A 15,275-nucleotide genomic window follows, 5' to 3' on the forward strand; every position below is an offset into this window, starting at 1 on the left:
GAGGCATTTTCTGTCTGGCCTTCCAAACAAGCTAAGTGGCGTGTTCTTCATCATCCGGGAGGGTCTGTCTCCGGGCTGTGCCCCCCTGGATCCGTGTGCGAACTCTGCCTGAGCAGAAAATAAGGAGAGACGGGGTGCAAGGAGGTCCGCCTTCACCTGGCGCAGCCCACGGCGTCGGCCTCCTTCCCCATGATCCAGCCGCCCTCGCCTGCTCCCTCCTAAGGAGCTTCATTCTTGCCAAAGCCTGGACACTGTTCTCCAGAAATCATCCTCTCGCGCCTCGGCAGGTCAAGACGTGTTGCTTAAGGGAAAGGACTTCAGCACAGTAACTTCATAGCTTTTTCCACAAGCCAGAGAACTTTCTCTACCCGAAAACTCAGGCATTAGCTGATGACTGGCACAGTGAAACGGAACATCTCCTCGGGCCGGCTGACTTGCCGTCCCTCATGTTAAGTGTAGGCATTATGCTGCTCCAGGCTCTCAGACCCCGTGTCCTTTTTTGCCTTTTAAAAATGCAAACCAACAGAAAGGAGTGGAAGAAAGGTCAGTGAACCCTGAGGTGCACACTCAGCCTCCTGGTCTTGGAGGTTCTGCCGGGCCAACATTACTGTGCACACCTCCCCGGTGGCCTGTGTGTAAAGCCTTGGGCACAGAAGGAAGGATCTGGATGTGTTAGAAGAGGGAACAGGGGGTGTTATAGGGCACGGTTACAGTACTTCACAAGTCCGTGTGGGCATTTCACTGGGAAAGCCCCGTTTGCTTTCACTGTATCATTTCACTTACAAACAGAACTTTTGGTCTGAAAGCCCAGGAAGATTATTCGGCGGCAGCAGGGTGGTAACCAGGGTGTTGATGGTACATATTATATGCGTTGGTGGCTCCAGCAGCCCTGACTGTCCGATTCCCGGGTGCCCCGGCCTGCAGAGCTCCCTCGCCAGGGCTGCAGCTTGAGATCTGCTCTTCGTAGCAGCAGCTCTATCACGAAGCCTCAGCCCAAGGTGCCTGGGTGGCCTCTCTGCACACAGGGCAAACCCGTGCCCCTAGCGGGCTCCTCTCCGTTTGGGTCTTCATGTCACCACGGTGAGTCGCCACAGATGAAAAGACATCCAGCAACTCACCTACCAGCGTTTATTCCTTCTAAGTCCCACAGATCCTGGGGCAGGCTGAGACAGGAATTTAAAAAACACACAAGTGCGAAAGCCAGTCCCTATTTGCAAAGTAATTTTAATGTATTTTGGCTTCAGTTTTTTTTTAATATAAATGAACAGAAGGAATCAAAAAGAAGATGAAATGTATTAAAAATCCAATACTTGCCATTTTCCACAGGACTCACTATTGACAGCTTGTTTTCCTGTGTGCAGAGCCTTGGACAGAGAAGGAAGGATCTGGATGAAATACCAGGAATGGCACGAAGCCCTGCTGAAGGGCTTCTGAGTCTGAGACGCGTCCCCTGGACGCCTGTGGGCGGCTCCTCGGTGTGGGCAGTGGACTCGCGGACTCACGGTGGCAGAACGGGCCCCTGAGGCACTCGCAGAGCATCTGCAAGTGAACCTCCCAGTGGGGACGTCGCTGCCGGGCCATGCGCACGCCAGGCAGACCGCACAACCTCCGCGTGGCCCAGCACCTTTCCTTCCCCTGCGAAGGCTCCAGGGCTTACCTTAGAAAACACAGCTCTGTTCACACTGACGGTGTTTTAAATAACAAAGGGAGTCAGAAAACAATCTTTACAAGCTTTAGGTGTATTTGATGTCTGATTTTGGGCAGGCCGCAGCCACCTTTACCGACCTAGTAAATGGCAACTGCTCAGCCTGGGTCCTCGAAACTCGAACCACCAGCAGTTTTGTTTTCTCTGTAAACAAACACAGTCGAATCAAATTGCTTCTGAAAGACAGGACGCCCTGAACTGGCCTCTAAAGCCACCATGCACCCCCACACCAACAGCGTTGTGCCAGATGCTGAAATTTCGCGACCTTTCTCATTTAACAGCGGCGGGGCATCATCGGTCCCGGATGAAATGCTGCCGTCTCCACTTGCCTGGAGGAGGAAGCTGTGGTTGCCACAGGTTGAGTGATCTGAGCCGCACTGTTAGGAAGTGAGACTTGGGATTAAAAGCAGGTCAGCTTGCCTTCGAAGCCCATACTTCCTGCTGTCCAGCCTTGTCCCCCACACCTAAACTCCAGGCAGCCGGCAACCCAGGGATGAAAGGTGGCAGAGGCGTCAGGTCTGAGCTCACATTCGTCCCCGTGAGCAGCCCCACAAAACCTGCCCCAGCTTCTTAATCAGAGGATGTCTCAACATCCCCCAACACAGGACATGCTGCTCACACATCCACCTTGAAACAGCGGTGTGCAAGTGGCTCCACACCAGTGGAAGACACAGCGAGGTGGGAGTAGGAACATGAGGGCCTGCACCGCCAGTTTACGGCAGAGATAGCCGAGTGGCGTACGGAAAAATCACCAGCCTGCTGGTACTCAGAGGCACCGAGACTGAAAGGTCATTTTTACCTATCATACTAGTAAATAACTGTGTAACTGGGCTAGCCTTGTCTCAGGATCTTTTAATTTACTATTTAATTCAATAAAGCCCTTGTGGGTGGGTTTTGCGTCATCCTTGCTTTATGAATTGAGAAATAAAGTTTCAGGAAGTTAAGTGATTTGCCCAAGGTCAGGTAACTAACTGGTAAGCCCGCAGCAGACTTGAGCCTCTGCCACGGAGAGTAAGAGGGCCGAGCGGGGGCGCCGTGCGCTCACGTTGTGTGACCTGGTTCGGCAGCACAAGTGCGTGTGCTCTGACCTGTCATTCTACTCAATTTATCCTAGAGAAAAAGCCATGTAAATGTAGAGATATGCCTGTTAGGATATTTTTAATAGCATCATTTATAACAGCAAAAAATTGATGATAATTTAAATACCTAGCAATGGGGAAATTGTGTACATGAATTACGCCCATTTATGTGCAGGAAGCACTATGCTGCCATCGGGAATGATGCACCCAGATACCTGGTGATGTGGTATGTGAGATTCACACGTATTATTATAATAGGAGATGAGAAATATACAACAATATAGTTGTTAAAATAGGAGATGAGAAATATACAACAATATAGTATCTTGTTTAGCATACATAAGGGAAGTGTGTGCAAGGAGAACAATGTCTGGAAGTTTATATACCAAAACATCGTCAGTGGCTTTTTTTTAAATGCAGTTGAACAGTATTTGTCGAATACTTCCTACAGCTCTTGTGTTTACTCGTTGGTGAAGTCGAGCGTTTTCCTAACCTATCCAACAGCGTTAACTAGAGAAAGGAGCGCCTGCCAGAGGTGTTGGCGGAAGGAAGCAAGGGGCAGATCTGAATGCAGTCAGACCCCCGTGGTTAGCAGCGCACCCCCAGAGGCCTTGCGTCCTTGAGGTTTGCGGTGACACTGTCTCCTTTCTTCCCAGGTGCTGTTGAGCCAGGTGCACCGGCTGAGAGCCCTGGATCTGCTGGGAAGATTTTTGGACCTGGGCCCCTGGGCGGTGAGCCTGGTGCGTGCTGTCTCGAGTGACCCGGGGCCTGCTTACCCGGAATGACGGTAGCATTTGCGGGTGACTGCGGGGCCGGCCAGTAAGCCCGTGAGGCCCAAAAAACGTGTTGCGTGGCCTCGTTCCACAGCGCTTGGGGGTCTGTTTTGCGTTCTTCCCATCCGTGAGCCCTCACCTCCACAGGACAGGAGGCGTTGCCAGCCTGTGGCCGGTTAGGGAGCGGCCCGCCTCTGGCCCGTCCATGCCACACAGGGTGCCCTTTCTCCCAGGGGCAGCCTCTGAGCCTTCGTTCACTGTCTTTTCACCAATTTTAGGCACAATTCTGAAATACTTTTCAAGTTACTCATTCTATGGAAGAGTAGAAACTGCTGTTAAAACAAAAACAACTAACAAAAGCAATCAAAAAGTCTGTTTTTTCAACAAATCACAGAAAAGGATCTTGAGAGGGAATCTGTAGATTAAAGGAGACTCAGTGGACCATCACCAACTGGAATATTCGGTTCTGCTTTCAAATAAAAGCTTGACAGTTCAAGTTTGAAAAATTAGCATTCATAAAACAATTATATATTTTACATGCATATTTTGTAATTAAAGGGTAATTCATTTTCTAGGTGCATAATGGTATGCGGTCATGTTTTTACAAAAGAGACCCCATTTTTTAGATGAGTATAGAATGTCCACAGATGAAATTATGTGAGGTGTGGAAACTGCCCCAGTGTAGCAGGACAGGACGAGTGGGCAGGGGGCATAGAGCGACGTCTGTTTGGGCCGATGCCATCGAGGCCCCTGGGGAGCTTTGGGAGCTCAGCACATCGTCTCATCTCCCTGCGTGTGTTTTAAGCTTTTTCATTTATAATGTCCACTGAGAGTGACACGCGGCAGCTCAAGGCCGAAGGGGAGGAGGGAAAACCCAGGCACGAGGCAGAGCGAGTCCGCGCGCATCACCAGACTGCTGCCCGCCTGGGCGCCTGGCACCGCAGGTGGCCCACACGGGTGGGCGTGTGCACGTGTGCCTAGTGGCATCGCAGTGCCATTGCGGGAGCGCATGCCCCGTGCTGCTACGCTCCCTCGGAGGAGAGGGGGGCACATGACAGTGGCATTGTGAAGAGGTGCTCGTTTGTATGGTTAGTTTTTTAGCACTGATTTTGGCCCTTTAAAGAATTAAGCTTATGCTAACGGGATATTTTGCCAATGTAGGAAGAGGTGTGGAATAAATGAGGTGGTGTGACAGGTACAGACCTGGCCCTTAGGTGAGGGCCTGAACTGGAGAGTGAATGTCCATCCCCCACTAGACCCGCCTTCACAAAGAGAGGGACACGGGCTTAGGTCACACCCTCCGCCTGTCCTGAGGGGCACCTCGGGGATATCTCTGGAATCTCAATAAATGAGATGAGGACAGCAAAAACTGAGGCAGATGGTGCTGGCAGACGCCACTAAGTCATCCTTCCACTGGGACACCCACTTTCTCTCTCACCTACCTGCCCCAGAGTAGAGGGACTCCCAGGGTGACATGCTGCCATGAATGAGCCACTCCCACTCGCAGCCAGGCCGCACACCAGCCACACCGACCTCGGTGCAAGTCTTACCCAAAGCCTGTGCCAGTTGCACCCAGGAATGTTGGAGCAAGCCGCGGGCACGCTGCAGAGCACAAGGCAGGGTTCACACTGCTGGGAGCAACAAGGCCACCCGAGGGCAAGGTCGCTGGGTTCCCAGGAGGCCAGGGGAGGCTGTGCAGATGGGTCCTGGGGTCTGTAGACCTGGCAGGACTGCAAATACCCACAGCTTTAGGAATAGAGTCAGAGGTGAAGGATCTGGAGGAGCCTGTCTGCTTTCCTTGATCACATCCGAGTCCATCACAGTTCCCACGCACGTTGACGGCAGTGCCACCTGCTGCCCACGCCACACCATCCCTCCAGGGTGCGCACAGGGCTCTGAGAGCTAATTGCTTCCGCACTCCTCTCTCCGCAGGCCTTGTCTGTGGGCATTTTCCCCTACGTGCTGAAACTGCTGCAGAGCTCGGCCCGAGAGCTTCGGCCTCTTCTTGTTTTCATCTGGGCCAAGATCCTTGCCGTGGACAGTGTGAGTAACCTGTGTGTCCTCCTCATGGGGCACGTGCTCCCTGCGTGTGGGCCGGGCCACAGTGTCCTTGAACCCAGGCCGCCTGGCCCTCGGGAGTGGCTGCCAGGAGTGGCAGGGGCCGCAGGGGCAGTGGGGGGCTGACCGTCGAGGTAGGGCCTCTCCTTCCCCGTCTCCCCAGGCCTCCCGCCCTTTGCCTGGCACCGCTGGCTGCTTCCTCTCTTCTGGGTAAAGGAGATGCTTCCCTCCAGGCCGATCCCCGTCTCTCTCGCCCCGCCCGTTGTGAGCTGCGGGCTCGCTCGTGCCCTGCCTCCTGCCCATCCCCAGCCACCCCACGAGCCAGCCCACTTCCCTCTTGGAACTCCCCCCTGCTGCACCCCGGTCCCCATCGGGCCTGTCTGCCACAGCGCGTGCTTCTCTCTCCCCACCGGGAGCGCGGGAACAGCCCCATGGACACACAGCCTGTCACTTGGAGGGCTGAGCCCCGGGCACACCAGCAGTCACTTCCCAGTGAGACTTTTCCGCCGTCCCCTCCCCCTCGGCTCTGCAGTGACCATCCCCGTGAGTCCTCGCGTCTGCCCGCCGGGCACAGGCGCCACCAAGGTCAGCCTGATAGGCTCGCTGTCCTGTGGGGTCAAAACCCTCTGCTGGGAGGCACATGCACGGAGGTGTCATTTCACAAAGGGGAGGCCCTGGGCAGCCCCGGTGCCCGACTCAGGAGTGTGAGGGGTGGGCAGTGTGGCCCGTGCGGTTGGGGGGCCGGCTGTGGGGCAAGCATTCAGAGGCCACCTGGGAGGGGACCCGCCGCCTGGAGACCCCGACCAGGGCCTCGGCCCCCCACTGGGATGGCGGGGCTGGGAGGGCTGGGGTGGAAGTTGCTGGAGCGCCTCCCCGGGGGTGGGGGAGGGCAGGCTGGAGGAGCGCTGCTCAGAGCAGGAGGAGCTTCCAGGGCGAGGGCGCCCTGAACGGGGCACCCAGCGGCAGGGGACAGATGCGCAGAGGCCGTCCCGTTTGGCGGCCAGCACCGGAAGAGCACGTGTGGCCGTAGAGGTAGGAACCCCGCTGGGCAGTGAAGCGGAGGGCAAAGCGAGTTGGCACCAGGAAAAGGCCGGCGGCTTTGCTTGTTTTAGAGCAAAATGTGGCCTAAACCATCTGAACACAGGAGAAAAGAATCATGTTTAAAATTGAACTCAGGCTGCCCTCCTGCACGCGTGCGTGTGCCCGCTGCGTGTGCGGGGCGATGCCAGGTGTCGGGCTCTGGTTTGGCCTCAATGGCTGCGTGTTTTGCAGTTTGCTCTCAGGTGAGGAAATGCCCACTTGAGTGAGGGGCTAGGATCGCGCAGCTCATCACACACCGGTGGGAAGGCCGCTGGAAGGCAAGGCCGTCGCTTCTGCACAAGGAGCGTGGGAGTGGGGGCATAGCGCCAGTCCCTGTGCCCGTGCCTGCCCCCAGTCCCTCTCCAGAGCCTCTTCATGCTCCGCAGCCCATCCCCTTCCCTCCCTTCAGCAAATTCCCACCCTCCGGTGCTGGCTGGCCTGGAGGTGACAGTGAATTGGGCAGGCCCTCCAAGCCTGGCCCTGTTCCCACCCATCCGCCCCTCCATGAGCCTGGCACTGGGGTGGAGAAAGCCTCCGGGATGCCTCTCACTCAGGCCCTGCTGACAAGCCCCTGCTGCTTCTGAGCTTCCCGCTGCCCACCCAGCGAGTTTCCCACACGAATCCAGATCCTCCTCTCCGCTGGGCACTGTGGCGGCCAGGGTGCTCCCAGAAGGCACAGCTCTGCCCTTCTGCAGGGAAGACTGGCCGTAACGACAGTGTCATGGTGTTTGGGGGCCTCGCTGTGTGTTCGCTGCAGCCTTGCTGACTCGCATGGCTCAGGGCTGGTGGTAGGTTGTTCGGCGTTTCCATGCAGCGGCTCTTATTGTCTGCAGACAGCCAGCCTGTTGGCCTCCGGCTGGGGGTCTCATGCTCCTGGTCCAGTGGAGCCGACCAGGACCGTCCCACCCTGTTGAGTGATCTGTGCATCCTTGTATGTTCCCGGTGTTCGTGATCCTGATGCTGGGAACAGCCTCCTCTCTCCTCAGGGCGCCCGAGGCTAACCGTGAGCTCAGCACCCTTAACCCTTCTTGGTCCTGGCGCCTTGTGCACAGCTGTGTCCAGTGGGAGGCCTCTTGCTTGTTACTCATAACGGTGGCAGAATATTACACATTTCAGTAAAAAGCATACTTCCTATCCACTGAACTACCTTTGCATAAACAACGGCTTCCCTAAAAGATAGGCCAGAATCTGGGTTTAAGAGTTGAAAGACTAAATTTGAGTCCTGTCACACTCATTTCCTTAAGCAAGCCACTCCCACCTCCCACAGCCACCACCTCTCTCTGTAAAACTGTGCCCCCAGTGTCTCCCGCTGCAGCTACAGAAATCAGAGCCACGACCTGAGGCCCCTTGGATGCTGCAGAGGAGAGGGGGTCAAGGGTAAAGCTCGCGTCTGCCCAGCCCGCCTCCTCGCGGTGAAGCCTCTGACCGCCCGAAAGCTCGGCCGCCTGGGCCAGGCAGCTGCCCCTGCTGTCATTCTGTTTGCTGATTTTACTGAAGAGCCAAGGTGTGTGAACAAAAGGGCTCTTCTCGGAAAATCGTTGTGAACCTGTTTCTCCTACCTCAGTACCTTTGTCATCTGTGTGCCCGTTGGGAAACTGACTGGCACTGTTACCTGGCCGGTGAGGACCATGCATAGAGGTTGCTGGATGCATAAGGCAGGGTGCCAGACTCAAGGCAAAGCCTGGCTACACGGAGGGAAGAAATGAAGACGCCACCCACAGAAGTGGGCTGCTGTAGGCCCCCTGACACTGCCTCCCCAGGGCCAGGCCTGCATGGGCACGCTGAAGCCAGGCTCAGGGCTGGTGGTAGTATGGAGTCCCATACTTTCGGTGTTTTCAGTACCTGCAGACACCTGCAGACAGGCTGGGTCTTTGTTTTCAGGCCCAGAGGTGGCTATTTCTGCATTAATTTTTTCTTCCCATGGAAGTGGTGGCCCCTCTGAATGCACTTGGTTTGCTGTCACCTTCTCATTCTCATGGAGCTTACACTTGATCATCACATTTCAGTATAAGGAATCTTGTTTAAAACCACCTCTTGGTCACATTTATCTCCAAGGGGCCTGTTTATCTCTAGAGCTTGAAATGGGAGGGTTCAGTTTGGGCACGGATACTGTGGGGTGCCTTCTCTGCACCCTGCCATAGGAAAAGCTCAGGGCCGTGGTCTTATAGCTGCAGGCTGCTCAAGGAGTTGCACGCTTAATAATGCTTGAGGCGGTGGTTCCTGCAGCCCAGCAGGAAATGCCCTAGCCTGCGATGTTCTTGTAAATGCCTTCCAGTGCCAGGGACCATTCTGTGCATTAATTTCTTACCCAGCTTGTTGCACGTATTGATTTCAAAGCAGTCATCCCACTGAGAGACGTTTTGAAATATTTCCGGTTGAGACTAGTATCACACATCTCATCCTTCCTTTTCACGCTCCCCCTCACCGTGGTTCCCAGAAACTAAGTCGTGCGCTTCTAGGGAGTTGTTCTCCCACTCTGTCTTCACATCTGGCCGGAAGTCCTGCTTCGTTGTTGCCTGGCCTCTGCGGCCAGCCTCTGTGTGCCCCGTGTGTGCGGCGTGTGCCTGGCTCCTGCAGAGCCCAGAGCTCCTGCAGTGAGTCCTCGGTATGGCCGCCATGAGGGTCAGCACATGTGTCATTTATAGACGGGTGCCTTTGTTAGATAAACCCCTGTGTGGAGGCACAGACCGAGGCCTGCCGGTGCCCCCGTGTCCCAGCTCTCGCTGTACTGAGGAGCTGCCCGGTTCTCGGTTCTTCGAGAGCTGCAAAGCAGCGGCCCCATCAGGCTGGACCCCTCTCATACCGTAGTGAGTGCCGAGTGCCCTCTGTGTGCCATCGTATGAAGGGCTCCCGACATTCAGTGGTGGTAGGAGTTACTTCGGTCTTGAAGAACTAGGCTGTGCCTGGGAAGAAGGAAGGAGGGGACTTCTAAGAAGAGGCTCAGGGGCAGAAGAAATTGATGCCCCTTGGCTGAGCAGCAGTGTTCTGGGAGACACAGGTGTGACAGGGAAGGCCCAGCTCAGGACGAGGAAACCCAGTGACAGCACACGAGGAGACCTCTTCCCTGCTGTCTCAGAGGCCGATCTCCTCCAAGGAACTGGTCCCAGAAGGTTTCTGCCCAAGTCACCCTGTGCCATACTACTGCATACTCACTGTGAAAATCACCAGGCTTGTGAAGAAGAGAAGCATATGGCCCATAACAATGAGAAAAAAATCAGTCCATCAAAACCTATTGTGAACTCTCAGCGCTGTTCGAACACATTAAGTCTGGGACACATTAAGTCTGGTCCACATAAAATGTTCCACTGACATGTGGAAGATATTAAAAGGATGCAACTCAAACTTCCAGAGGTGAAAATTATAATATGTGACATGAGAAATAAACTGGATGGAATTAGCAGTTAAACATTGCAGAAGAAAAATAAGTGAACTTAAAGACATAGCAATAAAAACTCTCCAAAATGAAGAATGGTGAGAAAAGAAAATGTTTTTAAAAACTAGAGGAAGCATCGTTGAGCTTTGGAATAAGTCCAGGTCACGTAATACAGGCATATTTGGAGCCCCTAAAGGGGCTGGCAGAAAAAATATTTGAAGAAATAATGGGCAAGAAATTTTCAAATTTTCAAATTTGATGGAAACTATAAACCCACAGACTGAGGAAGTGCAATGAACTCCAAGCACAAGAAACATGAGGAAAACTCCAGTTGCTCTAAAAAACGATGACAAATTAAACAACCTATGTGTCCATGGATGGGTGAATGGACACAGAAAATGTGATACACACACACACACACACACACACACACACACACACACACACACACAGAGGAACGTGATTCATCCATAAAAAAGACAAGCCTGCCATTGTGACAACATGGTTGAACCTGGAGGACTTTATGCCACGTGAGGTAAGCCAGTCGGAGAAGGATAAATACTGTTCTGATCTCACTTATTTGGAAAACCTAAGAGTCAAACTCAGAGCTTGAGAAAGCGAAAGGGTGGCAGCCAGGGGCCGAGGGGCGCGGGAAACGGGAGGTGTGATCAGAGGGTGCGCCTCCAGCTGCGAGGTGGGTAAGCTCTGGGAACCTGTGTCCCGCGTGGTGACGCAGTGAGAAGCCTCTGTGTGTACCTGGGAGTCGTGAAGAGGGTAGATGCCAAGTGTTCTCACCACACCGAAAAGAAAAAGAAAAAATGTGAGTTGGTGAGTGTGTTAACTAACCTGATCGTGGTGATCATTTCACAGTGTACACTCACACAAAAGCATTACATTTTATACTTTAAATATGTATAATTTTTGTCAATTATACCTTAGTAAAGCTGGAAAAATATGTATCTTAATATAACAATTCACATAATTTATCATATTAATTATGGAATCAGTGAAATTAAAGAATTAAGTTTTTTTTCAAGAAGGACCTCTCAAGGGAAGTAAAAAAATACCTTGCACTGAACGGAAATGAAAATACAGCATATCAGGATTCGGAAAGAGCTCAGCACTGCTGAAGGGGAGATTTATGGGACTAAATGCACACATTAGAAAGGAGGAAAGGTTTCAAAGCACTGGCCTCAGCCTCAACCTTAAGGTGTTAGTAAAGGAAAAGCAGCTTAAACCCAACGCAGGGGGAAGGAAATAATGAAGATCATAGTGGGAATCGATGCGAGAGGATATAGCAAAGCCGTAGAGAAAATCATTCAACCAAAAGTAGCTTCCTTGGGCAGATCGGTAACACTGACGAATCACTGCCCAGACCGATAAAGAAACACAGACTCAAATTCCCAGATCAGGAATGAGAGACGTGGCATTACTAAAGGTTCTAGAGACATTAAAGGCATAATAAGCAATTATTAGCAGTTTGATGCCAAAACATTCGATCACTTTGATGAAAGAGACACATTCCCTGAATGACACCAACTTCTCGCTTCCAGTGAGTGAGTCTGAAGAGCACTGTGTCTGTTAAACAAATCGGAGTTGTAGTTAAAAACTTCCTACGAAAAAATTTCTGTTCATCTGGCTTCCCCAAAGAATTCTCCCGAACATTAAGGAAGAAATGTATGAATGGCATAATTCAGTGGCACCAGCATTACCCTTGTGCCCAAATCTGGGCAAGCACGTTAAAGGAAAGAAAAACCTGTCAATGTCCTTCATGAAGATAGGGGCAAAATTTCCTATGGAAAATTGTAGCAGTCAAATTCAACGATATATCAAAAGGATAAATACATCGTGCCCTAGTGGAGTTTATTTCAGGAACGTCAGGTTCTTTAACAATCAGAAAAATCAGTGTAATTTACCGTGGTAACAAAAGGAAAGCCAGGCTGTCATCTCAGTAGGCACAAAGTGTTTGACAAAACCTAAAATCTATTCCTGAGTTTTTAAAAAAGCTCTCAGCAAACCAGTAACAGAGGGGGCGTCCCCCACCCTGACCCACTGTCTCCAGACCACACCTAGTAGTGGGAGACCGAGCACCACATTCTGGAGCGAAACCAGGGTGTCTGCCCTCATCTCCTCCTTTCAAGCCTGGACTGGTAGTTCCAGGTATTGTCGTGAGGCATCTGGATTGGAAAGGACATGGGACCGTCATTATTATTTTCAAACAGCTTGATTGTCTAGGTACACAATCTGATGAATGTACCAAAAAACCACAACTACTTAAACTAGTCAGTGAGCTTAGTTAGATAGCAGTTTACAAGATCAACACACAAAAATCCATTTTATTTGTATATACTATTAATTAACCATGAGAAGTTAAATTAAAATAAGTATTTACTATGGTACCAAAAACATGAAATACCTAGGGATAAAATCTGGCAAAAGATATGCAAGAGGAATTAAAACCTAAATAAATGCAGATTCCGTTATCCTGGGTCCTGATTCTACAATCCATATGTAAATACAGAGGACCTGGGATAGCCACAACGTCTTTAAAAAAAAGAAGAGAGCTAAAGGACTGATCTCAACATTTATCACAGAACTACAGTAATCAAAACTGGAAGTGGCACAACAATGGGCAAATAGATCACTGGGACTGTTGTCGGGCAGCCCGACCTGGGGAGATTTCCTGCACGCTGGGTGAGACCTCATCCCGCAGGGGGGCTCTTGACCCTGATCCAGGAAGAACCCGAGCAGGCCGAGCAGCTGCAAGCAAAGAGCAGTTTAAGGCGGAAGGACGCACCCAGGGCGGGGGTGTGGGCCCCGGAGGGGAGGAGGGGAGCGGCAGCTGGGGTCCGGCTGGGCGGTCCCACGGCTGGAGGTTAAGCGGGGGTGCAGGATTCATCGGGTGAGGTGGGGCTTTCCCTGGATAGGGAGGGGATTCTGGGAAATAGGGTGACGCCCTCGTTTGTCCTTACATGGTCAGCCTGGAACTGTGGTGGCGCCGAGGGGCGTGGTTTTAGTATGCTAATGAGCGTATAATTAATTTGGAAGTGAGGTCAGGGTCAGCTTCTCCTCATTGGATCCAGCCAGCTTTGGCAGGTCTGTTCTCTGTACCCTCCCTCCCCACATTCCCGAGAAGAGTTTGCATGGAATGTGTAGAATATAAGCAATCATCTAACCAAATATAAACACTGGTCAAAGTACCCAACCCCCTCCCTGCTCATGTCTGGCTGTCTACCTACAATAACGTAACAGAATGTAAAATCAATAAATAGATGTGGGCACCACATACGGGCAACTGATTTCCACCAAAGATGCAAAGACAGTTCAATTCCATGAAGGAAAGAGTCTTTTCAACTTGTGTTCGGACAAGTGGACATCCATGTGCAAAAACGGCCTACAGTGAACACCTTGTAGCACATTCAGTATTAACTCAAGGGGAGTATTTGCAAATCACCAGTGTGATAAAAACTTCTAGTGAGGTGTAACTCTGGAGAGAGGAAATCGTGGGGGAAAAATGCCTCTTAAACCTAAATCAAAGGGAGAAATAAAGTTTAAAACCCATTTATTGCTTACAAACTGCAATCTGGGGCCATCTCTCTTTCCTGCTCCAGCAGAAGCAAGCAAGCACCTCCCCTTAACCTCTCAGGTTCAGATAAGCCCTTGGTTGCCCAGGTAATTACCCACTGATGTGGAGGTGAACAGCTCTCCACCCCTGAGGAACGCCTCTTGATATGCAGATGCACTAAAGCCAGGCGAGATATTCTGGAAATATTACAATTTTTTCCACATGAGGATATATAAAGAACACTCAAAACACAATATGGAAAAAAAATGTAAACCAAAAAAATCGGCAAAAGATTTGAATAGACTTCACCAAAGAACAAGTCAGATGGCAGAGAAGCAGGTGGGAGTGTACTGAGCATCATTCAACACTGGAGAATGCAAACCAAAGCACAGCCAGACGCCACTGCATGCACACCTGCCAGAATGTCTGCCTCGGCAAGGATGGGATAGCAAGTGTGGATGAAGCCGTGAGGAGCTGAGACCCTCCTGTGTCCTGTCAGGGATGCATGTGGTGCAGCCATGCTGGGAAGTCAGTTCACGGGCCCTTACAAAGGGTTAACACTTAACTATAAAACCTAGTCATCCCATGCCTAGTTATTCACCCCAGAGAAATGGAAGCATATGTCCATTTAAAAGTGTACACAAATATTTATGGCAGTTTTGTCCTGGCCAAAAAATGGAAATGGCTCAAATGTCCATTAACAGCTGGATGGAAACACAGTGATTTATCCATACAGTGGGATGCTGCCCAGCCAAAAAGAAGAATATGCTAAACCCCAAATAACTACACTGAGTGAAAGAAGCCAGTAAAAGAAGGGTGATACCGTGTGATTCCATTTATATAAAATTTTTGAAAATATGAACTGTAGTCACAGAAAGAACCAGATTGATTGCTGCCTGGGGGCAGGGAAGATTCTGAAGAGGCGTAAGAAAATTTTCGAGGAGAGGGATTCATTTCCTATTTGAATGGCTTTGCAGGCATATATATATATATATATGTCCAAAATTATCACAATCTATACTTGAAATATGTGTGGTTGTTTGTATATCAGTTATGCCTCAACAGAGCTGTTAAAAAGTCCAATTGTGGGAGAGTCTGCAAGCAACTGTACTGTTCCTTTCCAGATTCCCAGTTCAAGAGAGGAAAAAATGAGGGAGGAATTGTTCTAGATTAAGACTAATAATGTGTGACAAGTAAGTGTGGGTCTTGATTGGGTCCTGGGTCAGAAACCAGAGACTCTTGGACAATTGGGAGAAATTTAAAGTGTGCTGAATATCAGGTAATAGTATCATATCATCATTAAATTTCTTGACGGTGACAATGGTTTTGTGGTTATGTAAGAGAATGTTCTTCTCCTTGGGAAAATTTCCAGGCTAAGCCTCGTGCTATATACAACTTTCAAAAAGTAAAGCAGGGAGAGAGAGAGAGAGCAGAGGTGACAGGATTGTTTTTAATTGCCCTTCAGTCCCTGTGAGGGGATCAGACTTGAGAGCCATCACGTGTGGGTGAGGAAGTGCAGGGAATGCAGCTGACTGGCCGTGGCTGTGCTCGGAGGGGTCCCTCCAGCCCCGTTACAGTTTGTCTTCCTGCTGACTGACATGATTAATGGGGAGGAGACAGGTACCTAAGGTTCCTGCACGCT

The 15,275-nt window shown here is 51.0% G+C and overlaps 1 protein-coding gene across 9 annotated transcripts in view; it reads left to right on the top strand.

The window, feature by feature from the left end:
* RPTOR (regulatory associated protein of MTOR complex 1) overlaps positions 1–15,275 on the top strand; it is a 319,152-nt gene that overhangs the window by 233,036 nt on the left and 70,841 nt on the right. For all 9 annotated transcript variants that reach the window (XM_073236062.1, XM_073236061.1, XM_073236058.1 and 6 more), the window contains 2 exons: positions 3,441–3,524; positions 5,490–5,600. In XM_073236062.1, the coding sequence (XP_073092163.1) occupies positions 3,441–3,524; positions 5,490–5,600 (195 nt within the window). The remainder of the gene's footprint in view (positions 1–3,440; positions 3,525–5,489; positions 5,601–15,275) is intronic.

This window comes from Manis javanica, chromosome 4 (assembly GCF_040802235.1).
Source record: "Manis javanica isolate MJ-LG chromosome 4, MJ_LKY, whole genome shotgun sequence".
Taxonomy (NCBI): Eukaryota; Metazoa; Chordata; class Mammalia; order Pholidota; family Manidae; genus Manis; species Manis javanica.